The following is a 27,529-nucleotide window of genomic DNA, read 5'->3' as shown; positions in this document are numbered from 1 at the left end:
TCACGGGACGGTGCCAGCCAGCCCCGGATCCCAGCCTTTTCCATCCCCGGCTCCAGCGCGGTGACGGCCTGACGCTGCGGTTCTCATGCAATCCTGACACCAGCCTGGCCTCCTCATAATGACAGCCTATTCACAGCAGAAAGGGGAAGGAGGATGTGACTAATGACACTGGGAGGGAGGATGGGAACGCGACCAAAAATTACAGTGACTTGCTGGTCGGGACGCACTGGCTAGGAACAGAGCCGTGTGTTCGCAAATCCCAGGGTGTGTGGCCTGGCCAAGGGACCGGAGGCGAAAATAAATGGGTCAGTTGTGAGTGATGGGACTTGAGGCTCAGGATGGGGCACTGGCTGGCGTCGCGCAGTGGTTAGAGCACCGGCCTGCGAACCAGAGGGTTACAGGTTCGATTCCCGGTCAAGGGCACGTACCTGGGTGGCGGGTCCGATCCCCAGGCCCTGTTGGGTACATGTGGGAGGCAACCAACTGATGTGTTTCTCTCACATCAATGCTTCCTTTCTCCTCTCTCTCCCTCTCTCTCTCTCTCCTCTCTCCTTTCTCTCGCTCTTTCTCTGCCTCCCCTCTCCCTTCCACTCTCTCTAAAAATCAATGAAAAAATATCCCCTCTCCTCAGGTGAGGATAAAAAAATAAAACAAGTAAGACATCATAGCCAAGTGGTGTTTATCCCAGGAATACAACTTTCATTTAACATTTGAGCATCAACCAATGGAATTCTCCATGTGTACAGATTGAGAGAGAGAGAGAAAAACACACACAACAATACTCATATCATCTTTTCAATAGGAAAGGCATTTGATAAAATATTCCACATCCATTTGTGATGCAAACTCCCAGGAAACTAGAAGGAAAATGTTTTCACCTGATAAAGAGCACTTGCGGAAACTCGACAGCTAATATATTGAATTGTGAAGACTGGATTCTTACACTTAAGATCAGTGTGTTTGGGGGGCTGGGGGCAGGGTGGAGTATTAAATTAAGACGATGCAGACTACCACCTGCTGACGGAGGAGGCACAAGCCACGCCCGTGGGGTTGGCGGGTAGCTCCCTCGGCATGGAGCTCCCACTGTGGACAAGTGAAGAGCCCAGAGCTGCTGTTTTGGTTAAATCTGTTCCGGCCTCCCTTCTAGCTTCCCAGCAAGGGTCCCTAGATCAAACCTAGTTATGCCTCTACATTGCTTTTTACTTTTTAAAATATTTTTGTAATTGATTTGAGAGAGAGAGAGAGAGAGAGAGAGAGAGAGAGAGAGAAACATCCATGATGAGAGAGCATCATGGATCGGCTGCCTCCTGCACTCCCCACACTGGGGACCGAGCCCGCACCCCGGGCATGTGCCCTGACCGGGAATCGAACTGTGACCTCTTGGTTCCTGGGTTGACACTCAACCACTGGGCCACACTGGCCGGGCACATTTCTTTTAACCCATATTCTGGTGTGTGATGCCACGTGTTGAAAGAACTGAATTAGTTGTGGAGTGGACTCTCCCGGGCCCCGTATTTGATGACTGGCTCGTGGCATTGTGGAACCTCTTCCTCTGCCCCTTGTATGTCCTGTGAACGGAGATAAGAGCTGAAAGCGTGATAGGTTTGCGTTGGTTTTGTTTCGTTGTGTTGTGTTTGTTTTTCCACTTTGGCAAGAATCTCTCAGAGCTGGGGCTGTCTCGCTTCTACTGCTTCCAGTGAAGGGGCATCATAGCGGTTGGCTGTCACAGCATGAGCAATGTGGAGACTGATCGATACACTTAGGTATCTTCTGCCTGATTCATCTTTCATAAAGTTCCTCATCAATATTTTACCTCGTGACTCAGGCAGCCATGGACGATCATTGCAGGATGGATCGAGAGCCGCAGAAACAGCCAAATCCTCTGAGTCCAAAGGCTATTTCTAGAAAAGTAGATGAAGGGGGCGAGGGGAGTGGGTAATATTATATGTAACAGAATTTGGAAGCAAAGATGTTTCTGGCAGCATCATTTAAGCAGCAAAGAGGAAGGAGGAGGAGGAGGAGGAGGAAGAGGAAAGAGAAAGAAAAAGAGAGAGGAAGAAAGAAAAGAAAAAGAAGCAATCTGGTAAATGCAAAAATATAGATCTATGGTTAACTAAATGGCTGTGAGTCCCATAAATGGAAGAAAACAGGTAGAGGATTGTGAGTCCTTTCTGGTTCTTTGTTCTTTATCATAATTACCAATTTTTAAAAAAATAAATATATATGCTACTTTTATCATTTTTAAAAAGTTATTACAACGCGTTCTTAGCCAGATGGCATGGTACAGCAAAAATCTGGCTGTCTGAAAGTAAAAGAGAATGAAAAACATTTTTTTTTTCCTAAGATTATTTCTGGATCTAAAATTCCCTGATTCTCTGTTCCCTCTAGTTAGCTACAACTCAGAGTCCTGCAATGCACACTTTTCTCTCCGGCACCAGGACTTTGAGGGCAAAGGATTAAGAGTATCTCTGAGAGGGTGGGGTGAGAAGGGCTCCCACTGTCAGGTGACAGGAGAAGATCTGACTTTGGGTGGTGGGCACACGATGCCATATACAGGTCTTGTGACACAGAAACCCACACCTGAAACCTATATGTTCATGTGGACCAATGTCACCGCAATTTAATAAATAAATATTTTAAAATAAACAAATAAAGTTTCTCTGGTGTGTGTACAGGATCATTTTGGTAATATGAATAAGATAGTGAGACCTCAGAATGAAAATAAGAAATATCTTATTTCTTTTTTTAAATTAAATCTTTATTGTTCAGATTATTAGTTGTTCCTCTTTTTTCCCCCCATAGCTCCCCTCCACCTGGTTCCCACCCCACCCTCTGCCCTTATCCCTCCCACTGTCCTCATCCATAGGTGTACGATTTTTGTCCAGTCTCTTCCTGTACCCCCACACCCCTTTCCCCAGAAGAATTGTCAGTCCACTCCCTTTCCATGCCCCTGGTTCTATTATATTCACCAGTTTACTCTGTTCATCAGATTTTTTATTCACTTGATTTTTAGATTCACTTGTTGATAGGTATGTATTTGCTGTTCATAATTTTTATCTTTACCTTTATCTTCTTCCTCTTCTTAAAGAATACCTTTCAGCATTTCATATAATGCTGGTTTGGTGGTGATGAACTCCTTTAGCTTTTTCTTATCTGTGAAGCTCTTTATCTGACCTTCACTTCTGAATGATAGCTTTGCTGGATAAAGTAATCTTGGTTGTAGGTTCTTGCTATTCATCACTTTGAATAGTTCTTGCCACTCCCTTCCGGCCTGCATGGTTTCTGTTGAGAAATCAGCTGACAGTCGTATGGGTACTCCCTTGTAGGTAACTGACTTTCTTTCTCTTGCTGCTTTTAAGATTCTCTTTGTCTTTTGCTCTTGGCATTTTAATTATGATGTGTCTTGGTGTGGTCCTTTTTGGATTCCTTTTGTTTGGGGTTCTCTGCGCTTCCTGGACTTGTAAGTCTATTTCTTTCACCAGGTAGGGGAAGTTTTCTCTCATTATTTCTTCAAAGAAATACCTTATTTCTTATGCCATTCACCTAAGACAAAGCTCTAACTTTTTATTGTTGTTATTTTTTAATTATTATTAACTAAGATGTCTTGATTTTGTGTGTGTGTGATTAATCACTATGCTTTAATTATGCTCAATTTGTAACAATGAAATTGGGGGTCACCACAACATGGGGAACTGTATTAAAGAGTCGAAGCATTAGGAAAGTTGAGACCACTGGTCTCAGATTTATTTCTACCTCAATTGCTGGCTCCTACCCAGTCTGGCCCTGTTCGGGGCTTGGGCAGGAGGCAACCAACTGATGTGTTTCTCTCACATCGATAATTTCTGTCCTTCCCTCTCCCCCCCACTCTCTCTAAACATCAATGGGAAAATATCCTCGGGTGAGGATTAAAAAAACAACCAAAGGTGGGTAGCCTGGTCAGAAGGTCAGCTCTTCAAAGTGCATACCAGCTGCTCTTCCCAGGGGGTCCGGACTCAATGTCCTGGAGCATCTCCAGGAAGGCCTGCGGGGATGGCGCCTCCACATTCTGGAAGGTGTGCTGGACTCTGCTGTACAGGATGAAGTATTTCATCGCCAGACAGATGAACCCGAAGCGGTTCTCATCGAACACGACGAAGACAACAGGGAAGCGCCTGGGGGAGGTGAAGCCAGGTAAGGTGACAGTAAAAGTGTCCACGCCATAGAAACACATCCTGCAGGTTCTGGGGTAGTTCTGGTCTTTCGAGCGCACGCCCGCAGGCAGAACAAACGGGACCGGCTGCTCCTCCAAAGCTGCAGCCCCGGACTCCCCGCCGCTGGGCTGGGCAGGGCTCTGCCAGCCATGGCCCTGGCTTTCCCCAGTCCCGTCTTCTTGCTGCTGCTGCTGCTCCCGGATCACCTGCTGGTCGATCTCCTGGACCACGCGGGAGAGCTCGTAGAAGTTGCGGAAGAACTCGCCACCTGGCAGCTGGATGCGGCGCCTGAGGTGGATCGCTAACGTCCAGGTGGAGTCTCCCGTGATCTTCGTGACCCTGGCATGCTGCCCATGGAGGCTGAGCATGACAATCGTTCGGCCGTAGGCATCGTAGCTGCCTTGGAAGAGGCCGGGCCTGATGAGGTCGTCCGGGCGGCTCGGCGGGAGGTAGAGGCGGCGGTAGGTCAGGCAGTCACTGGGCTGTCTGACCTCCTGCACCAGCACCCGCCCCCATTCGTCCCAGCGCCGCGTGGGTGAGTCCTTCCGGTGGTCCTTCCGGTGGTCCTTCCGGTGGTGGTCCGTCTGGATGCTGAACCTGTCCTTCTGAATCTGCAGGTGGCGCCTGCGGTGGCGGCCTTCCATGCCCTCCACCGCGGCCGATTTCCTCTCGGTCAGGCGAATTCTGAACGAGGGCTCCAATTGCATGGGGCCGTCCCCCTGGGGGTTAAGGGAAGGCCTGCACGTCCAACCAGTGATGCCCAAGCCGTCCACCGCGACATTCAGCAGTCTTCTATAGCCACGATCCAGCTGCCACAAACCCAAAATGTGTCTGTATGGGTGGAACAGCTTCGTATAGACTTCTCGGTAAGACGTACCACCGATCGTCTCCAGGTTCGGCAAGGTTGCACGCACGCCAAACTCCTCCCGGCAGCGCCGTCTCCAGATGCTGTCGATCTGCAGGATGCGGCGGAATTTGGTGCAGGCCAGGGCCAGGCTGGGCAGGTCGGTGCCGGGGAGCGATGCGAAGATCTCCACCAGCAGCTCCCCCGGCAGGTCCTGCAGCGAGCAGCGCGGGGGCGGCCTGGGGCTCGCGATTCCTCCACTCTCCGCCCAGCAGGGCGCTGCTGCGTCCGCCTCCACGTGCCTTTCTGCCGGGGCCGGGGCCGGCTTGCCGTGGGCTGCTGCCATCTCAGCTGGGCCCTGGCGCTCCTGACGACACCGCTTGGCGTTGGCTGCTGCCATCTCAGCTGGGCGCTGGCGCTTCTGACGACACCCGCGACGTCCCCGCGAAGAGCCCCCGCCGCAGAGGCAAGCGCACTGCTCCATGCCGCTCCGCGTAACAGCCACCACAGTGCGGGCCGCAGCGCCTCCGCAGGGTTTTAAACTGGCTGGTCCCGCCCGAGATCCAGCCACGCCCCCCAGGGCCTGGCCACGCCCCCTCCGAGAGGAGCCATTGGTAGGACTTTAAACCCATTAACAGGCGCCTCCCTTTCCCAGTGCCCCTCCCTGTCCTCCCGCCCTAGCCCCAGGCAGTCACTAATCTGCTTTCTGTAGGGAAATGCCTCCAGGGATATGCCTATGGGGGTGGGGGCGGGGGACGGACATTTCACAGAAATGCAGTTAAAAAAACAACAACTGTGGTACATCTACACAATGGAATATTACGCTGCGGTTAAAAAAGAAGGAACTCTTGCCATTTGCAACAGCATGGATGGAACTGGAGAGCATTATGCTGAGTGAAATTAGCCAGTCAGAGAAAGGTAAATACCACATGATCTCACTCATTTGTGGATTATAGAGAACAACATAGACTGATGAACAGGGACAGATCCAAAGACAGAGAAACAGCGATCAGACTATCAATCCCCAGAGGGAAAGTAGGGGAAGGTGGGGGTAAGGGGAAGAGATCAATCAAAGGACTTGTATGCATGCATATAAGCCAAACCAATGGACATGGACAACAGGGGGATGAGAACATGAGTGGGGGGAGGGGCTGGGGGTTAATGGGGGGATGAGGACACATTTGTAATACCTTAATCAATAAAGAAATTAAAGATTAAAAAAATAAAATAAAATAAAAAACATTCATGAGAATGTTTAAAAATTGGACCCGTCGAACATTGCTGGTGGAAATGTAAAATAGTGGGGCCACGTTGGAAAACGAGGCTCACCAGATGGCCCAGAAGTTCCACTTCTAGGTACATACCCAAAAGAAATGGAAGCATGTTCACACAAAAAAACTTGTACACAACGTTCACAGCGGCGTTATTCATAAGAGCCTCAAACCGGAAACAACCAAAATACTCATCAACTGATGAATGGGTAAACAAAATGTGGTATACCCATACACTAGAATATAGCATACATAAAACTTTAAAATGTTATGTATGCTAAGTGAAAAAAAAAGCCAGTCACAACTAAGATGTCTTTAAATAGGAACACACAGAAAACATGACGATGTACTAACTGATGGATGGGCAAGCTATGACCAGAGGCTGGAAGGAGGCTAGCTCTGCCTATTGGCCAAGAATAATGTTTCAGTACTTGCTAGTACGTAGACTGTTTCTGCTATATTATAGAACATGAAGGGGATTTACTATACGCATGTAATATCTGTCATTTTAGTCAGTAATTTGTTTTTAGAATGCAACGAAAAATCTATACTTACAGATAATAAAATTAATGGATTATGCAATAAAAATATGAACAATTTTATGAACAGCTTATTTATGGCAAAGAAAATTAAAGAGCAAAGAAACAGGAAACGATGCTACTCTAATTACCAATGGGAAGAAAGCAACTGTGTTCACAGGAATCATTTTTTACACATGAGATTGATGACATTTTTGTAAATTTGATAAATGTACCCAAGTATTGGATAATTTGTGACTTCTTTTAAGTGGTGGAAAGGGGAAGTAATTGGATTTTTAGGGAGTGTTTCTTGTGGGTCCACTCCAGGGACTATATTGAAGTGTAAATACATTAGATTACAGGGGTGAGGAACCTTTTCTGCCAAGGGCCATTTGGGTATTTAGAACATCATTTGAGGGCCATACAAAATGAAATGAAATTATTGACAATTCGGCTGCTGCAATTGGGTCAAACCTTTAAATGACCCCTATGCTTTGGGAGGGCCAGACCAAATGATTTTGGGGGCCTTAGATGGACCTCAGGCAGGACATTCCCCACCTGTGGATCAGAGGATCACTTTAAGAAATGGCCGGCACTCACCAAAAACTCAATAAACTTACTAAATGAATCTTAGATATTGTTGAGCATCTCTCTGCTGTGATAGCATGTATGTTTTATTTATTTTATTTTTATTTTAGAGAGAAAGGGAGAGGAAGAGGGGCATAGAAACATCAATGAAGAAAGAGAATCAAGGAATTGCTGCCTCTGCAAGCCCCACACTGGGGATCGAGCCCGCAACGTGGCCCTATACCCTGACCTGGTCGCTCAAGCACTGAGCCACGCCAGCAAAACAGCACTGATGTTTTAGATGCATCTTTCAGACAGTTGTTTTCAGAAGCAAAGCCTGGATGTTGTAGAGAGTATGAAGCGAATGCAGAAGGACAGGTACCAGCAGCTGTAGGCCCTACTCTGAGAGGGCCTTTCCTGTTAGACAAGACAACTTCATCTGCCGGAAGCCGGTCCATCCTTGCTGCTTGACACAGTCGCTGCAGGGAAGAAACATCTGCACAGCATATGTTTCAAGGGACCTGGCCTATATGGCATACTGTTCTTAATATGTTTGCTCCCCTTCTTGGCGCTATGTGTTTTAATCAGGGTCACCTCTCCAAGAAAGGTTGTTTCCCCAGGTGGGAATTTTTCCCTGGAGCTAGTATTATTGTTATTATTATTATTAAAATAAAAAGAGCATCTAATACAGTGATTCTAATCCCTATTACAAGAACTGCCTTCCTTTAAAACAAACATTTTGTTTTTTTACGATCTTGTAAAAAATGCATAGATAACCTACCTATATACATAATTTCAAAAAAGTTTGTATGCTTTAAATATAACATAAAGAAGAAAGAAGAGCCTGGCTGGCGTGGCTCAGTGGTTGAGCATCGACCCATGAACCAGGAGGTCATGGTTCGATTCCCAGTCAGGGCACAGGCCCGGGTTGCAGGCTCCCTCCCCAGTAGGGTTGTGCAGGAGGCAGCCAATCCATGGTTCTCTCTCATCATTGATGTTGCTATTTCTATCCCTCTTTCTTCCTATCTGAGATCAATAAAAATATTTAAAAAAAAATAAAGAAACGAAATTATAATACATGAACAAATCAGCGTGTGGTTTGTTGTTTTTGGATTTTTTTGCATCAACACATACCATCACACTCTCATACATGGCCTGATCTGAGCGTGTTCTGTTGAGGGTTCAAATCCCCCGAGCAGCGTTGCTAATGGAGTTGTTGCAAACAAAATGCAACCGAGTGTTTTCTAAGAGTGTGCGCTAATTGCATTCCTGGAAAATTCAGTGCCCACTGAGATGTGCAAATAGTTTTTTCTGATTAGATGTAAAACACAGTGTTATGAATGCAGATCATCGCAGATTCCTCCTAACAGCAATGTCTGGCAGGATCTTTTGAAGTTGTGTGGGCGGTGGGGCAACTTATTGCCTTGCAGGGTTGCGCCCCCCCCCCGCCCCCCCAGGCCTTGTCTAGTGCCCTTGTCCTTGGCCGTGCCCTCTAAATGCCGGTAATGTCTTCCCATTAGACTGATGACCCCACCACCAAATTTCCAAAGCCTCCCCTTGTGAACGCCATCTACTATGTGCCAGGCACTCCACCAAATTCTCAATAAATATCCTTGATGATTTATTTATTATCTCCCCCATCCAACAGGCATCACAGACCCTCCTGCATGCTAGATACCGGGCTGGGTTTTGTATATACCAGTGGTTCTCAACCTTCTGGCCCTTTAAATACAGTTCCTCATGTGGTGACCCAGCCATAAAATTATTTTCGTGGCTACTTCATCACTGTCATGTTGCTACTGTGATGAATTGTCATGTAAATATCTGCTATGCAGGATGGTCCTAGGCGACCCCTGTGAAAGGGTCATTCGGCCGCCAAAGGGGTCGCGACTCACAGGTTGAGGACCGCTGTTCTAGAAGGAAGCTCTGAAAGAGTTTGTGGACTGCACCATCGGATGGGTAGCGGAGTCGTGTTTCTGTGCCTGGGGCAAGTTCCGACTGCCCCTCCAATTTGCCCGCCTAATTTGCCAAACCCTGGGCAAACCAACCTGCAATTAGAGTTGTATTTTTAAATGGTCTAAGTTTTATGTGGCACTCCCCCGCCACCCGCCCCCATTGCACAGTCTCGCCAAAATGCTGTTATTTACACAGAGGAAATCCAAAGAGTGGGTTTGAAATTACAGGTCACATTCTAAGTCAGAAAAAGGAAGTGGGTTCTCGGGGGCCACCTCCGGGCTGCAGGCTACGCAGCTGTCCCAACCTCAGGGCGCCACAACGGCCAGCACCTGGGGCAGCCAGGTGCCCCTGAAACGCGAGGACTCCTGCTTCTGGTTTCTCCCAGGGCAGGCTCTTTGGTTGGGGCTGATGGAGAGGAAGTTTGGCCCTCAGCTCCATATCATTTGAACGTCAGAAATAGCCTGGCCGGCGTGGCTCAGTGGTTGAGCATCCACCTATGAACCAGGAGGTCACGGTTTGATTCCAGGTCAGGGCACATGCCCAGGATCCCCGGTAGGGGGCATGCAGTAGGCAGCCAATCCATGATTCTCTCTCATCATGGATGTTTCTCTCTCTCCTTCTCCCTTCCTCTCTGACATCAATAAAAATATATTTAAAAAAAATAAATGTCAGAAATAGTCACATTGCCTCCACTGGTGCAACGTCCCTGACCCACCCCCACTGCAGCGCATGACATTTTATCTGTTCTAGAAACGGCAGGAGACAGATCCCTCTGGGATTCACGCGCCTCTGCTGGGATTTTCACACCATTCGCCATGTTAACATGAAGCAACAGCTGGGTTGAAGACAGCTGATAAAAATAGCAACCTCACCCTGCAAGCTAACTGCATGGAAAAGAGGGGAACCAAGTTTTTAATGACTTCTTTTATCTTTTCCTTTTTAAATATTATTTTATAGCTGATAGTATTACAGATGTCTCCCATTTTCCTCCCCCCGTTCCTCCCCTCCTCCCAGCCCCTACCCCCACCCCCACCCCAAGGCGATCACTTTTTTCTGAGTCTAGAGCTGTGTTATGTTGTTTGTTTTTAAAATATGTTTTTATTGATTTCAGAGGAGAAGGGAGAGGGAGGGAGGGATAGACACATCCATGATGAGAGAGAATCATGGATGGGCTGCCTCCTGCACGCCCCCTACTGGGGATGGAGCCCGCAACCCAGGCATGTGCCCTGACCGGGAATCGAGCCATGACCCCCTGGTTCATAGGTCGATGCTCAGCCAATGAGTCACGCTGATCAGACATAATGTTGTTTTTGTGTGTGAGTTTCTTTTAAACATCCACTTTTTCAGAAAGAGCAACGTGAATTTATCTTCCCCCTACATGGTGTCTCAGAAAAGGTGGAGAGAGGCAGGCTGCTCCTGCGTTTCCCTGCTCCCCACTTGCGGGCATCTGGCACCCCTGACTGTTAACTGGAGCCTCACGGGGTATCCTCTGGACAGTTGAGTTCATGGTCAAGGTTGCACTGTGTTCCTGCAGGAACTTCCTGCTCTTACTCCGTCTTTCCATCCATTAGCGTGGAGCTTGCAGCTGAACATCCTGACATAACATAGCTGAGATGTTTGGCAGCCGCGCTAACCAGATTCAAGAGTTTCCTCCAGACGATGCTGAATTTTCATATCCTCGTGAATGCTCGCCACCTTCTTTTAATAACTTGAAAAAACAAGCTTCTCTCGGGAACTGTATGGCTCCAGTATTTCCCCAAGCCCAGCGTTCACTGCGTTGAGAGGGATGTGAGGTGTGTGTATATTTATAGAGTCCTGGGTGTACCTAGGTGGGTTAGACTTCGGCCTCTAACTTATAAAAAGGCAGCAGTGTGAATGGATCTTAGAGAGATGTTATTCGAAGTCTAGTATTTTCTTCATCAGATCTTATTTTTCTCCGTCTAAGCTATTTGGTCATTTCACCACAAAATTCAGTTTCTTTAAAAAGGGTATATTCACTAACCCTGAGCTGTGGGGCTTGAAAAACGCCTTTTAACCAAAAAAAAAAAAAAAAAAAAAAAGTAGAAAATTTACAAAGGGGAGGTGGTAAAGTGAGGGTTTCCTTCCTTCCTTTCCTCCACAGTAAAAAAAAAAATTGTCTTACTATTTACAGTTCTCTTAGGAGAAAAATTTTTTAATGGAAAATTAGTGTAAACTTCTAGCTACTTAGACAACTGGAACTTCTTTTTTTTTTTTTAATATATTTTATTGACTTTTTACAGAGAGAGGAAGGGAGAGAGATAGAGAGTTAGAAACATCGATGAGAGAGAAACATCGATCAGCTGCCTCCTGCACATCTCCCACTGTGGATGTGCCCGCCACCCAGATACATGCCCTTGACCGGAATCGAACCCGGGACCCTTCAGTCCGCAGGCCGATGCTCTAGCCACTGAGCCAAACCGGTTTCGGCAACACCTGGAACTTTTAACCATTCTTGTTAAGACGCAAAAAAAAAAAAAAAAAAAAATGCAATGAGAGAAAGAATCGCTGATGGGCTGCCTCCTGCACGCCCCACACTGGGGATGGAGCCCGCATCCTGGCCGGGCGTGTGCCCTGACCGGGAATCGAACCGTGACCTCCTGGTTCGTAGGTCAGCGTTCCACCACTGACCACACTGGGGGGCCCTCCTGTGCTCTTCACCTTGGCCTCTGTGTGGTGGGCTTCTCTGTCGGGACCGCTTCTCCAGGCGGCAGCAAAGGGGTGCCTGGCTTCAGGGTTCCCCTGCCCTTCAGCTTCCAGAACAGAGAGGGGGTTCGCCCATCTGTCCCCTCGTGGCCACCTCTCCACTTTGCAAAGTCATGTGCGGGTTCTGTCATGGCCCCACTCCCTGAGCCCATCCCTGTAGCCGGAAGCCGATAAGCGCTGTGATTGGCCCAGGTTTGGTCACGTGCCCGCCCCCCTGGCCAATCCCTGCGGCCAGGGGCAGGCGAGGCGCTATGATTGGCTCAGCTTTGGCCACGTTCCCATCTATGGAGAAGGAGAGTGACAGAGCCTTCTGCCCAGCGCGGGGCAGGCAGATGTGCGGGCAGGTGTGAGCAGCACAGGTGTGTGTCCACATCTCTTTATCGTGGTCTGGCACTGACTCGCTCCACCAGGACTCAGCTGGGAGCAGCCAGGTTCCCCCCTGTTGAGGGGCGTTTTAAGATCTCAGCAGGGGGAGGCCGTTTGCATCAAGTCCATAAATGACGTGATTCATTTGACTTGCTTTGATTTCGTGTTTCATTGCACTTGAAATTTCAAATAATAGTGAAGAAGGGCACACACGGTTTACACTGATCTAAACGGGGCACGGATTAGAAATACCTCAGAAACAGCATTTCAACGTGAGCTTCTCCAACCGCCTCGGCAGCAGCAGTGGAATCGACTCCTGTTTGCACAGAAGCTGAGCGGCCCCCGTTCTCTGTGGGGTGAATGGAAGGTCTGATCTAAAATGGCCAGGACCGGCGGCGTGGTTGTGTGGTGCAGCATTGACCTATGAGCCAAGAGGTCATGGTTGGATTCCCGCCCGGTCAGGGCACATGCCCGCGATTCGGGCTCGATCCCCAATACGGGGCGAGCAGGAGGCAGCTCCCACAGTGGCCCCGTTCCGTCCCTCTGGCATCCGGGGCAGGGGCAGCCTCCCGGGCTCCTTGTCATGGACGCACCACCCTCCTGAAGGCGAGCATCTTGGCAACTTGCTCAGACCCTCCCCCAAGGTGCCTCCACGTTCGCTGCGTGGCTAACAGTCGGCCGTGTGTGCGTCCAAGCGCAGAGACGATGGATGAGATGGCGCTGGCAGAGCTGAGCGTGATGAAGACACTCCTTGCGGCTCTGAAACCTTATTAGGATACCGAGCGTTCCTTCCATCCAGGGTCCGCTGGGAAAACGACCAGCCTGTTTCCATTTCCTGCCCAGAGCTGGCTCTCGGCACACAGCCGTGGGGGTCACGTGGCCCCAGGCAAGACCCCTCTCCGGCTTTGCCGACTTCACTGCGAGGCAGCCCCGCTGCTGCTGACCTGCGGGGCCTCAGGGGGGCGCAGGGAATGACCACCTCACGCGTCTGGCTCCGGGCCTGGCACGCAGGCCCGGCCGAGTGCGTGCAGCTCGCGCTTTAAAGGGGAGCGCAAACATCTGCCAACTTGTTTCCGTCTTATTTATTTATTTATATCTTTATACCCTTCGCTGGGAGGCCTCGCTTTGCTCAGCTCTCTGGACGCCGGCCAAGCTAAATTAACGCTTTTATCTTCGGGCCCCTGCAGCTGGCAGCCGTCCCCGCAGGTCCCTGAGGCACTGGAGTTTAGGCTCAGCCACGGCCTGGGCCGTCCAGGCTGTCCTCTGGGGGTGGGGGTGGAGGGGGTAGAATGGGGGAGACTGCTCTGGGCTGAGTCTCTGGTCCAGCAGAGGCCATGATTCTCTGCAGGCAAAGGGAGGTCCGTGGGGAGGCCCTGGGCGCTGATCACAGTGAAAACACAAACAACATCTTCCTGGGAGAGTGAAGGAAGGAGCCACGGACATTCAGAAGGATTCTCTCCACTGGGCGAAAGTTGACCCAATTTTGCCGCATCGGTCAGCTAGACGTATGTGACCCATCTACTAATTGCAGCACCGTGAATGCTCTCCCCAGGTTTTCTTAGTCGGTGCTTCTCAAACTCTGACACGTATGCGAATCCCGGGGGCTTTGTTAAGATGCGGATTCCAACTGGTGGGGCCGGAGATACCCAGGATGCCGCCTGAGGACCGGGGTCTGAGGAGCCAGGCTCCCAGATATCCTTCAGCAAACTTCAGTCGCGGGTCTTGTCATGCCATCTGTTTCATCATTGAGTCCATACTTTTCTTTACACTGACCTTCCTTTTAACTTCGATGTTTGGATAGTACCATGAAACCACAGCTGTGAGGAGTGATTTTTTTGTTTTCATACCCTGGAGCTGGACATTTCCACCCAGACCCAGGGAGTCTGGTCATTCTGTCTCTTTATGGGACCCCTTCCCCATGCAGCACCCCACATTCCCAGTGAGAATCTCCCAAGTGTTTCTGGAAGTTTGCTCTTTAGAGTTTCAGACTTGGTTCTGTTTCCTGATTTGGCTGATAACAGTCACTCACAGTTGAGCCTGAATTATTCTGAGGACAAACTTTGGGCCCCTCTATTCTACGGTGGTGGGAAGGAGGGGATCCAAGGGAACCCCAAGATGGAAAAGTCTCAGAAAGGGGAGGCTGAGGGTGCCAAGGACAAGCTCGGTGGGATCCCTTCCTCTTTGGAAGAAAGGGCCATACCCCATCTCCGTGCCTCATGTCAGATGCCTTTTCTCAGATTGCTGTGTTTCTGGCCTTGATTTATTGTGCAAACAGATCAAACATCTTCCCAGCTCATCTGTAAATCTCTCCTGGGCTGTGTGTGTGCTTTCTCTTACTCACTCTGCTATCCAGTGATCACCTCCAGTAGCAGACCCAGGATTACGGTGCCCGCAAAAGGACAAATCCGCAAACATCCCCCCGGCTCTGGCATTGAGGCTCCAAAGAAGCGTTAGCCTTAATATCCACGAGCCATAGCACCCGCAATCGGCCCCAGATGAGCATTCCTGTCCTCGTCGTGCCACCGGTTTGAATGATTAAGGTGACCGACCTTCGAAAGAATTCACCGAGCAGGTCCTCTATAGGGTTTCGGCAGTGACGCATTTTCGTGGGGCTGGTTTGGCAAAGAAAAAGATTAGGTCAGTGATAGCGTTCCTGTGCTTCCTGTTGGCTTGGCGTTCCTGACCCAGACAGGTTGGGTCTAAAAGCGGGCGCAGGCCATTGGTCATAAACTGTGGAGTCCTGGGCACGGCGCTGAGGCGGGTCACTGTGCTGGGGCCTGGGAGCGTGACATTTACGTTCTGAGCAGGATGTGATTTCCAGCTGAACAGCCTGGGCACTTACCCAGCCTTTGCTCTGGCCCCAACTGTGTGGTAAATGCAACTGGCCTCTCTCTCTCTCTCTCTCTCTCTCTCTCTCTCTCTGTCTCTAAATCCTCACCTGAGGGTATTTTTCCCATTGATTTTTAGAGAGAGTAGAAGGGAGGGGGAGAGACACAGAGAGAGAAACATTGATGTGAGAGAGACACACTGACTAGTTGCCTTCCACACACACACCCAGACCAGCGCTGGGGATCGAGCCTGCAACCGAGGTACATGCCCTGGACCGGAATCGAACGTGAGACCCTTCAGTCACGGGATGACGCTCTATCCACTGAGCCACACCGGCTAGGGCTGCTCCCAGCCTCTTGACACCTGTCACACCTCTGCTCAGCCTCCCCAAGGCCAAGTATCTTTGTCCCCTGGGCCTCCCGCCTGCCTGCTGGCTGCCATTCTTGGGCAGAGCTTCTGAGAGGATGGAGACCCTTCTGGGCCCAGCCCTGGTGTGTTTCCTGTGTGCGAGGAGGAGCCTGGCCACTTGCTTTGGGGAACTGGCCGTTGCATGAGTCTGCGAGGAGCAAAAGCGACCTCCTCCATCGGCGCTGTGATGGTCAGAGACCTCCTTTCCCAGACTGCCTTGCAGCTGGGGCTCTGAGCAGGGCCTCGCCTCTGCCAGGCCCGTGCACCAGCTCGGTGACGGGAGGCAAGGGCTGTGGTGACCACAGCAGCGCTGGGGGCCGAGCGCCGCCCCTCCCCTCCCCTCAGAAGGTGGTGGTGCTCAGCGCAGGGCAGTGGGGGGGCTGCCCCGACAGCCCGGATCTGGTGTGGTTTGCCTTGCCGCTCCTCAAAGATGGGCTTTGAACCTGCCCTTGAGGCCTCCACGTGATTCTGTCAGTTGCCCGGTATTCTTTGAAGAGACCCCTTTTCTCGTAATTGAGCGGAGTTGGTTTCTGTTGTTTGCATCTGTTTCCATCCACCTGAAGGGATATCACAACCCCTGTCCCTGAGATTTCTTTTCTTTAAACTATTGTCTTGGTTGGCCTGCAGCCTCTTTGCAAAAATGAAGGGAAAAGCATTTGAATTTCAAGTGGTTTTTTTTTTTTTTGGTTTTTTTTTGACGGTAACAATACTCTTTACAAAGCCAAGTCTTGCCTGGCCGGTGTGGCTCAGTGGTTGAGCGTTGACCTGTCACGGTTCGATTCCCGGTCAGGGCTCGATCCCTAGCGTGGATCATGCAGGAGGCAGCCGACCCATGATTCTCTCTCATCATTGATGCTTGGATCTCTCTCTCTTCCCTGCCTCTCTGAAATCAACAGAAATATATTTAAGAGATAAAATCAGACTGTGAGTGCTGCGGCTTGGGGGCTGACCAGATGTGTGAGGTTATGGGTCATCTGACCGCTGTAGGCCTCTACTTCCTCTTTCAGGAGCTGCTGGGGCTGCCTGCAGGAGCCCTGTCTGCCACCCTCGTCCGCCACTGTGATTCTGGGCTTGCTGCCAGGTGGCTCACTCAGTGGCTTTTGAAAGGAGGCCTCGGTTTCTCGTTGTGGAGACTCACAGCATGGCGCTGGCTCCCCCCAGAGCGAGCGACTCGAGAGAGGGGTGCTGTGCCTTATTTTACCGGTCACACCAACCAATACACGGTGAGAGGGAACTACAAGAGCATGGATATCAGAGGTGGGTGGCGATCACCAATGGCCATCTTGGAGGCTGCCTGTCATGTTGCTCCCAGTCCCAAGTTGGTTAGGCTAACCAAGAGGTCACCGGTTCGATTCCAGGCCAGGGCTCATGCCTGGGTTGTGGGCACGATCCCCAGTAGGGGAGGTACAGGAGGTAGCCGATCGATGATGTTCCTCTCATCAAAGTTCCTGTCTCTCTATCCCTCTCCTTTCCTCTAGAAATCAATAAACACATACCAAAAAAAGACGAATACCTTGAAACGATGCATGTGCTTGCTTTTCTCATCCTTCTCGGGGACTTTCCCTTATTGAGCCTCGGTGTCCGCCACTTTCAGGGGTGGGAGCTGGGAAGAAGGAGAGAGGAGGCAGTGGAATGAAGGCGGCCCAGCTTCAGACATCCAAACCAGCTCAGAAACCCTAGGGCTGGAGCCAAGTGTTCAAGGGAAAGATCAGGCCGTGGAGAGAGGAGAGGTTTTCCTCAATTCAAACTCAAGAAGGAGGCACATGGAAGTGTTACTGTCCGACATCAAGTGGGGATGGATGGGCAACAAGGCCTCAGAGGAGTCCCCATCCCACCGGGCTGGGGGTGGGGACAGAGATTGGAGATGTTTTCAGCGGTTACAGGGGCATATACAGTGATCAACCCTCATCAACCTGACCACCTTATACCTTAATTTTAAAAAGAAAGAATACTAAACATACTCTTTTCTCAGAGTTTTGGTCTAAAACAGATTAGCCTGCCTGGCCATGGTTTGATTCCCCGTCAGGGCACATGCCTGGGTTGTAGGCTCCATCCCTAGTGCGGGGTGTGCAGGAGGCAGCCGATCAATGATTCTCTCTTATCATTGATGATTCTCTTTCTCTCTCTCTCTCTCTCTCTCCCTCTTCCTCTCCCTTCCTCTCTGAAATCAACAAAACTACATTTAAAAAAATAAAACAGATTAGCACAGCAAACAGAATTAACTCCCAAGTCTCAGAGGCTCTGCACCTTCACACTCACACACACACGCTCACACACACTCACACACACACTCACATACACACACACTCACACACACACACGCGCGCACGCGCGCTGACACACACACACACACACACTCTCACACTCACACACTCCTCTATACCCAGGCGGTGACCCCACAATTCGCCCTCTCTCACCAGGAGCCTGCCGAATCCCCCCACTGCCACCCCCTCCCCAATGGTCTCTAACTGCACTTGAGTCATCTCCGGTTCTAAACCTCAGCGCACCATAAATCGTAGTTTGTGTGTGTGTTTTTCAGCAAAATACGGATGTTTTTGAAACCACTTTCCCCTCTAAAGGCCTTCTCCTTCCTTGTTAGCTCCGGGCCGGCCGAGCTGCTTCATAAATAATGCAGCTCCCTCTCTCATCTCAGTTATAAACGCGGATCTCTCCTTGTTGGGAAGGACCCGCGTGGCCCCTCTGGGGTTGCTTCCTTGTTCCTCCAGTCCAGCCAGCGGCCACCCTCCCCCGGCCCTGGAGGAAGGGCCACCCTGGCTCTCCGCGCAGCAGGCTGTGTCCTGGGCTCGGTCGCTTTAAAGCCCCCTTGGTCCTGCTGCCTCTCTCTGCCCAAAGCCGACGTGGCTGCCCTGCTCTCTCCCTGCTGCCTGTGGGTCTGTGTGGGAGGTGCCCTGGTGCCACGGCTCCCGGGCAGCAGCCTTTTCCACAGGATCCCGCGCTCCATGTCACCAGCCCCAGGGGATGGAAGTGGTGACGTCAGCGTCCAAATCTCAATGGCTCTGAGTCCCTGCCTACTTTCCTGCAGGGATCCTAAGGCTCACACGCTCCAAATATTTACCACTTGGCACCAGTCAGACCCGAGGGCTGCTCCCCGCCCCAGCTAGAAAAACTGGATGTCCATAGAGCCAAGCCCGGCCGATGTGGCTGAGCGGCTGAGCACTGAACCATGAACCAAGAGGTTGCTGGTTCAATTCCCAGTCAGGGCACATGCCCAGGTTGCGGACTCAATCATCAGCAGGGGGTGTGCAGGAGGCAGGCCATCGATGATGCTCTCTCATCGCTGAAGTTTCTATCTCTCTCTCTCCACCCCCCCTCCCTTTCTCTCTCTCAATGCCGGCCCTGTCCCCATCACCCAACTCTGCTGGTGGCCTCGGTGAGGCTGGGCCTACCTGGGGCTGGAGGCTGGGCGCTTGCTGTCCTTCCTGCAGGGAAACGTTCTTCCCTGGGCCCCTGGAAGGAACCGGTCCTGCCGACACCTTGGTTTCAGAGCAGGGAGACCCACAGCAGATGTCTGACCTCCGGAACTGAAATGTAAAACGTGTGTGTTCTTTTAAAGCCACTGAGCCTGCGGTCATTTGTTATAGCAGCAAAAGGAAACTAATACACTCTAGGAGTCGGCAGACTATGGCATGGCATCTTTCCTGCCCTGGAGGAGATGAAGGGCAACGGTGCTATAACAACTCAATGAACCAATGAACTGCCACTTGGGTCACCTGGCCCCTTACCCCTCTCTCTGCATCCTTAACGCTCAGGGGTCCCAGCATCTCGCCACAGGCAGACCCTCCGGTGCAAACGCTGATACCTCAGCCAGTCTTCGAGACAGACTCAGTTCAAATCTCTCCATCAGCCCCAGCGCTTCTAACACATGGTGAATGAGAACATGAGAGAGCACCTAACGTTCGTTAATGCGTTTTTCTCTCTTCACACGTCCTCGACAGCGATCTCCTGGCCCAGCATAGGGAGACGTACGGCTGTTTATAGTTGGATTCCAAAGAGAAGAGACCAATGTCCATGTCTTGACATCCAGGACAGGCCCCTCAGGTCCATGCCACAAAAGACAGGGAGGCGTTCAGTGGCAAGAGCCAGGCACTTCCGAGAAAAAAGGTCTTCTCAACTCCAAAAGCATCTTGTTCCACGTCAATAACCAAAGCCAGGCTCGGGGTGCGGGCTCGATCCCTAGCACGGGGCGTGCGGGAGGCAGCCGATCCGTGATCCTCTCTCATCATGGATGCTTCTCTCTCTCTCTCTCTCCCTCTCCCTTCCTCTCTGAAGTAAATAAAAATCTATTTTTAAGGAGGGGGGTGGGAAAAATGTAGACACCGACACACAGAGGGAGGACGATGTGGAGACCCAGGGAGAAAAGGGCGTCTGCAAGCCAAGGAGAGAAGCCTGGCCCAGATCACACCCTCAAAAGAAACCAAATGTGCTTATATCTTGACTTTGGACTTTCACCCTCCAGAACTGTAAGACGATCCAGTCCTGTTGTGGTTTGTTTGTGTGTTTGTTTTTGTTTAAATGTCTTTTTATTGATTTTAGAAAGAGGGGCAGGGAGAGAGATAGGAACATCGATTGGCTGCCTCCTGCATGGCCCCTACTGGGAATCAGCCCTACAACCCAAGCATGTGGCCTGACCGGGAATCGAACCAGGGATCTTTGGAGGCATGGGATGACACCCAACCAATTGAGAACTGGCTGGGCAGTTCTGTTGGGTTCTAAGCCACTCAGTGCGTAGTACTTTGGTATGGCAACCCCAGAAGACATACAGTTGTTACATAAGAAGTCTCACTACGCCGAGGCCTCCATGCTGTAAGATCACCAAAGCCACATAGACATATTCTGGTGACCGTCCCTGCGGAGTCCCCACTGACAGCCAGCATCAGCCACCAGCCGTGTGAGTGAGGACGTCTCCAGAGGAGCCCAGCCACCAGCCACAGACCAGCCGCATCTCTCAGTGTCTCAGACGTCACGGAGCAATGGATCCCTCTGTCCCCTGTGTGAGCTGCCGGCACACGGAGTCTGGGCGCATGATCAGTGGGGTTCCTCATGCAAGCTCTGTGGCTCCACGCAGCAGGGCTCGTGGGCACGGTGTCCCGGCCGTGCGGGCCGGTGCGGGGGCTCCGTGCCTCCGAAGGCAGGTCTGCTCCGCGTGCAAGCTCAGCAGCCTTGGTGTCTCCGGGGGTGTCTGGCCGGGAGGATCTTTGCTGAGTCTTGTCTCCGAGCAAGCAGGGCTGGCCCACGTGGCCGGACCCTGGCTAGCCCACGAGGAGGACTGTCTGGCCTCTGAGGAAGCCAGCCACCCTCACTCAGACTTTTCTTCCGGCTTCTAGGGCCGGCCAGGCTCCCAGAGGCAGTGCCCAGTCTGACCACTTCACAGAGGGCTCTGAACTTACTTGTTCCCATGGTCATTTGGCTACAGGCTTTGTGCACCAAGGGTGCTGCTGTGAGGCAGAATATAATCGGGGGAGGTGGGGAGCGCGGGTCCTGGGTTTAAATTCTGGCTGTGCAGCCCGGGCAGCGTGGCTCAGTGGTTGAGCAATAACCTATGAACCAGGAGGTCACGGTTCGATTCCCAGTCAGGAGCACATGACTGGGTTGCAGGTTCGATCCCCAGTGTGGGGTGTGCAGGAGGCAGCTGATCCATGATTCCCTCTCATCATTGATGTTTCTCTCTCTCTCTCTCTCTCTCTCTCTCTCTCTCTCTTCATATCTGAAATCAATAAATATATATATGTAAATTTCCAGATGTGCAACCTACTAGCTGTACGGTCCTGGAAAAGCCGTATAACCTCTCCCATCCTGCCTCTTCATCTGCAGAGTGAGAAAGTGACAGTACCCGCCTTGCCAGGGCTCTCAGGAGGCTCAGGCAGGACATTCCCGTGGCCACACGGAGTCAGCCCCCAGCGTCTGTGAGCCACTGTGGTTATGCACCAGTGTCCACGGCTTACTTGCAGGGATCTGTCTGTGTTCTTCAAGGCCGCCTCACTTGGTTCCTGGGAGCATCCCTGCAGAGGGGGAAAGGTGGCTTAAAATAACCCCCAGAATGCTGAGCCCTTTCAAAAGTTTGTTGAAGAAAAAAAAAAAAAGCGAGATTTCAGACAAACCTAAAGTGGCCTTGTCATTACCGGTTTTATTGTTCCGAGCGGCCTTGAAAGCCCTTGGCTTTGAAGCTGCCAAGGGTAGCAATTAGGCCCCTCGTGAACGGCATCGCAGCTGTAAGCCTTGCCACGGGGCACAGGGCTGCACCTCCTGCACCACCTTCCCCATTTTGTGGCCGCTGGGTCTGGTGTCTGCACCCGTCTGGACAGACCGGGGCCCAGGCAGGAGTGGCGGGCAGACTGCGTGATCCCCTCCTCGCCCGCCGCCCTGATGACTCCCAGAAAGAGTAGGCAGATGGGGTGACTCAAAGGGAGCCATCTCCTCCCCCCTCCCCGCCCCCCGCCCTGCGAGCTGCACCCTGACATGCTCCTTCGTCTGGGGGCCAGACGGAATCCCTGCTCAGGGCCCTGGGGTGCTTGTGAGCCCCCTTCCCAGGCGCTGGCACAGAGATCAGACCGCAGGGTGCCTTGTGGATGGGAGCGGATTTTCTCTACAAGGCAGCCTGCCTTGTGCGAGGAGGCACTTTTGTCAAGAAAAAACACACACACACAAAAAAACCCCCAACCATCTCCGGGCTGGCTGCTGGCAGGCTGCTTGCTGGCTGCAAAGCCTCCTCCTGCCCCACGCGGGGCAAGGCTTGTCTAAATATTTGGCTTGATCCTGCTTTCTGATTCATCCTGTGCAGGCACCTCTGTAATTTCATCTGCTGCCTGACTCAGAGGAGGAGACCTGAGCGCAAGTGCGGAGCGCGCGCCCGGAGGCCAGGCCCGCAGCCAGCGCCCCCTGCTCCCCCCCGCCGGCCTCCCGGGCTCAGGGAGCGACGCGGGCGCGCTCCCCAGCCACCAGCCTCAGATGAAATCTCTTTTGTCTGAGATGATTAATGGAGCCCCTCACACGCCTGAGAGCGCAAGGGTGTGAGGTGCACTTTGTACCTTTTCCAAGGTTTTTTTTTTTTTTTTTTTGGATGCTAAATCCATTTGCATCTCATAAATTATAGTGGCTCCAAAATGAAGTGTGCCTGACAGCAGCAGGCAGGGTGTGGGTGCCACTGAAACATTCCCTCCTCGCCCCGCCCCCCCCCCAATCCCCTCTCTCTGGCTCTGAGACCCTAGGAGAAAGCCTGCTTGTCATTCAGAGGAGGGAGGGGGCGGCAGAATGACCTAGATTCCAAATGTGCAAGACAGGTAGAGCCGGCTGGCCTGTCTTCAAACGCTGCCGGGCGCAGGGGAGCGGGATGGGAAGGAGCCCGCGGGAGGAGGCTCTCCACGGTTCGTGCTTGGACCCAACCTCTTCTCTTTCTGAAGTTTGTCTGCTTGAGAAAGGCTGCGAGCTGGGCCCCTGAGCCCAACTCCTCCCCCCACCTTGTGTCCCTGGGTGATGCTACCTGGGTAGGGAGTAAGGGAGGGGTACGACTGACAGCAGAGCTAAGGTACTCCCTGTGCAGGTGTGTGGGGCAAGGGAAGGGGGCCTCTAAGGGGCAGGGAGGGGTGGGGATGGCAGCTCAGGCACCAGGTCTCCAGGAGTCGAAGGCGATACAATCCCAAGCTTCCTTCCACCACTTGCCAGCTGTGTGGCCTTGGACAAGCAACTTGCCCTCTCTGAGCCTCTCTTACCTCATCCACTCATTCATTTTATGCCTCTGTTACACACACACACACACACACACACACACACACACACACACAATTGATTTCAGAGAGGAAGGGAGAGGGAGAGAGAGAGAAAGAGAAACATCAATGATGAGAGAGGATCATGGATCGGCTGCCTGCTGCACGCCGCCTACTGGGGATCAAGCCCGAAACCCGGGCGTGTGCCCTGAACAGGAATCAAACCATGACCTCCTGGTTCATAGGCCGATGCTCAACCACTGAGCCACACCGGCCGGGCTCCATGCCTATTATCTGAGCACCCCTTCTATGTCAGGCCTAGCCCTCCCCCTTGGCACCTACATTCTAGACCAGGGGTGGGCAAACTTTTTGACTCGAGGGCCACAATGGGTTCTTAAACTGGACTGGAGGGCCGGAACAAAAGCATGGATGGAGTGTTTGTGTGAACTAATATAAATTCAAAGTAAACATCATGACATAAAAGGGTACGGTCTTTTCTTTTTTTTTTTTAGTTTTATTCATTTCAAACGGGCCGGATCCGGCCCGCGGGCCGTAGTTTGCCCACGGCTGTTCTAGACGCTACACAAATAAACACAACCACACGTGTGCATAACACGCAAGATGGTGTGGGACTGGGAGCCACAGGGCGCAGTGTGGGGCTGGCTGAGGCTGGGAGGATGAGCGGCTCCGCTTGGGAGGCGGAGAAGGTGCACAGGGGCAGGCAGCGTGGCAGGAGGGACCAGCTGGGGAGGGTGGCCTGGTGTCCCTGCTGCTGTCACTGTTATTTGACCCGAGCAGTGTGCGTGGCCGAGAAGATGCCGAAGGGCAGAGTGAAGAGAAGCTGGGAGGGAGGTGGCCTCAGAGCCAGGGTGAAGGGCACACAGCCACAGCGCGACGGGCATCCCGTCACTTCCCGCCAGGCCGCCCTCCCTCCATCCCGGGCCCCCAAGGCACAGGCGGGCGGCACTTCACCCAAAAGGTCGGCCAGCTAGAGTTTCACGAGCGGGCATTCCAGGCGTGGGGCCCGCACAGGGAGCGACCTGCCCGTGGTCAGGCCCCCAAGTTCCTGTCTAGGACCAGCTGCCCATCCCAGTTGGCCTCAGCGGCTGCCAGGCAGGGGCGGGGCGGGCGCGGGAGGAGAGGGGCCGGCCCCAGGCAGCTGTCCTCCCAGGAGAACCTGAGCCAAGGGCAGGGGCACCCCAGGCTCCGCGCGGAGGGGACACAGAGTGTGTATATATGTTTTAATGGATATGAATGCACAGAACACACACACGTGGGATTTACTGCCGTTACGTGTTTGTTATTCTATTTCGTTTGACTTTCCCGAATTATGGCAGGGGCTGTTGTCTGTCCCCATTTTATGAGTAAGATAAAAACAAGACTCAGGGAGCCCTGGCCTGTTTGGCTCCGTGGTTAGTGTCGGCCCGTGGACCAAAGGGTCAAAGGTTAGATTCCCAGTCAAGGGCATGTACCTCGGTTGCAGGTTCAATCCCTGGTCCCTGTCCGGGCGCGTGCGGGAGGCAACCAGTCGATGTGTCTCTCTCACATCGATGTTTCTCTCGCTCGCCCCCCACTCCCCTGTTCCCTTCCTTCCACTCTCTCTAAAGATCAAAGGAAAAAATACCCTCAGGTGAGGGTAAAAGAAAAAACAACTTTGTATTAATCTCTATTTTCTAAACCCTCTACAATGGACATATATTACTTTTGTGGTTATAAAAAGTAAAAATGCCCTGGCTGGTTTGGCTCAGTGGATAGAGTGTCGGCCTGCAAACTGAAAGGTCCCAGGTTCGATTCTGGTCAAGGGCACATGCCCGGGTTGTGGGCTCGATCTCCAGTGGGGGACTTGCAGGAGGCAGCTGACCCATGATTCTCTCTCATCATGGATGTTTCTCTCTCTCCCTCTTCCTTCCTCTCTGAAATCAATAAAAATATATATTTTTTTAAAAAGTAAAAATAATTATATCAGAATAGATTAAAAACACACACACACCACAAGACTCAGGGAGGTCCAATAGCAGAGGACAGAACAGACGTTCAGGCTGAGTCCTGTGTACCTTCAGGGGACGGCCAGGAAGCCGGCGGACACGGCCCTGGCGCTGGCGGGGGGCCCCTCTTCTGCTCCCAGATTTCATTATGCTCCGCCCAGAGGAACAAGAGGAAGTGTGTGTGTCCTGTTTTTAAGGCTGAAAGAGAGCCGACAGAAGGAGGTGCAGGTTAAGCAAGGCCCCCTCTGGCCTCCCTGCCCACGCCTGCGCTGCCCGCACCGTGACCCTGGCCCCCGCGTGGCTGGGCCCCTGGGCTCCCGCAGGAACCCCGGAAACCCACACTCAGCACCTCCCGCCGCCTTCTCCTTCCTCTTTCACTTCGGGACGCTCCTTGGGTCTGCGTCTGCCTCCTCCGGGGACACGGCGTGCTCAGTCTGCGTCCCGGGGCGCCAGGCATAGCGAGCTGCCATCGTGTGTGTGTGTGTGTGTGTGTGTGTGTGTGTGTGTGTGCGCGCGCGCGCGTGTGTGTGTGTGTGTGTGTGTGTGTTGGGATGGGGAGCAGGGTTCCTTCTCATTTGCCACCTTTATTTCCATCAGGGAAACAAAATGCACCGCAAACCAGGCCAGGGCCCCGCGTGGAGGACCTGCCAGCCTGACTGTGCCCAGGCTTTCTGCGGCCGCGTGGCCAGGAGGGCGGCGGCGGCACCCCGGCCTCGGCCTCCGCTGTGTGGCCGGCCAGCCTGCTCCAGGCAGGCCCTCCAGGTGGGACCAGACCTCAGCGGGCAGCCACGTGGCGGGGGCTGCTTTTCTGATGGGCGTCGGAGCTTTACAGGAGCAAATGGCAGTCGCCCTGGTATCTGAGGGAAGTTTACAGACACGTAGGGAATGAAAGCTCAGACTTGACCTTCCCGAGGGGCTGAGCCTGGGCAGAGCTGTCTGTCTTTGTTCCCTCCTTTGTCATGGGGACGCGTTCCCGGCCACGCTGTCCCTGTGGTGTTATTGTCGTCCGTTTGGAAATGGGCAGGGGATGGAACCAGTGAGAGGCGTTTTCCAGCGCAACTCTCTGACCTGGCGGCCAAGGAGACAGAGAAGCAGCGGGCGCCTAATGGATGCCTCTGGGGCTTGGGATTTGCGTGGGATCCTAATACAAGGCAATGTCTCACCCCGCCGGCGTGGCTCAGTGTCTGAGTGCGGACCCATGAACCAGGAGGTCACGGTTCGATTCCCGGTCAGGGCACAGGTCTGGGTTGCAGGCTGGATCCCCAGTGGGGGGCGTGCAGGAGGCAGCCGATCCATGAGTCTTTCTCATCATAGATGTTCCTCTCTCTCTCTCTCTCTCTACCCCCCCTTCCTCTCTGAAATCAATAAAAAAATATATTTTTTAAAGGCAATGTTTGCTTTGAAGTTACACACACTGAACACGGGGTGGTCCTTGGGCCTTGGGCCACCGTACGAACAGCGCTGGGGCCTTGAGCTGCCACCCTGACACGGGCAGCTGCTGGGGCCGCCTGTCCCTGGCCACCCCTGGGGCCTGCCCGGAAGGGGAACGGCTCCTTGCCACAGCCAGCAGTGGACATGCCCCCTTGGTCACTCGTCTGGAAAAGAGGGCAGAACAGCCTTGCCCCGCCCTCATCCTCCGTTCCCCACGCCATTTTGCCACCACGGGCGTCCCCAGGACTTCCCTCAGTACTGGGGAGTCGGGGATCTTGGCAGGGCCCCAGCCCCAGGAAGCCAGGAGAAGGTCGGTTTGCCTGTCCCCGTGCTGGGCACATGGTCCCAGAAGTGGTGGGGCTCTGGGGAGGCGGTGACCCCAGAAGGAAGAGGACCCGTGGAGCCGGTACCAGAGATAACGGGTTCCCTGAGTTGGGGGCAAGATTGAGGGAGGAGTGTGGAATCCTGGGCAACGTAGAAAACAGAATGCTTCACGTATTCGGGTCAAGTTGTTGGGGAGAGGGGGCAGGGAGTATATGACAGGCCAGCCACCTGTGATCTTTACCCTGTGACTGGGGGGGGAGGCTGCCATGATGTCGAGTGAGGTCAAGGTCAGGATGTGGCCTTGAGAGTCATTAGCCACACGTAGATGAACGGGTTAATGCAGAGCCGTCTCGATAGATGATTTACACCCAGAAGCCGTGTGTGCGCATGTGTGT

The 27,529-nt window shown here is 52.5% G+C and overlaps 1 protein-coding gene across 1 annotated transcript; it reads right to left on the bottom strand.

Moving 5' to 3' along the window:
* Nucleotides 1-3,952: 3,952 nt before the first annotated feature.
* On the bottom strand, nucleotides 3,953-5,518 carry LOC308535819 (F-box only protein 31-like; the record flags this gene model as incomplete). The annotated part of the gene is made up of 1 exon (XM_081114803.1): nucleotides 3,953-5,518. One exon carries the CDS (start codon nucleotides 5,516-5,518, stop codon nucleotides 3,953-3,955), a length of 1,566 nt encoding a protein of 521 aa, XP_080970929.1.
* Nucleotides 5,519-27,529: the final 22,011 nt, after the last annotated feature.

This window comes from Myotis nattereri, assembly GCF_964212035.1.
Source record: "Myotis nattereri genome assembly, chromosome: 21".
Classification (NCBI taxonomy): Eukaryota; Metazoa; Chordata; class Mammalia; order Chiroptera; family Vespertilionidae; genus Myotis; species Myotis nattereri.
Note: the sequence above shows the minus strand (reverse complement) of the source record. Positions and strands in the feature narration are given on the sequence as shown.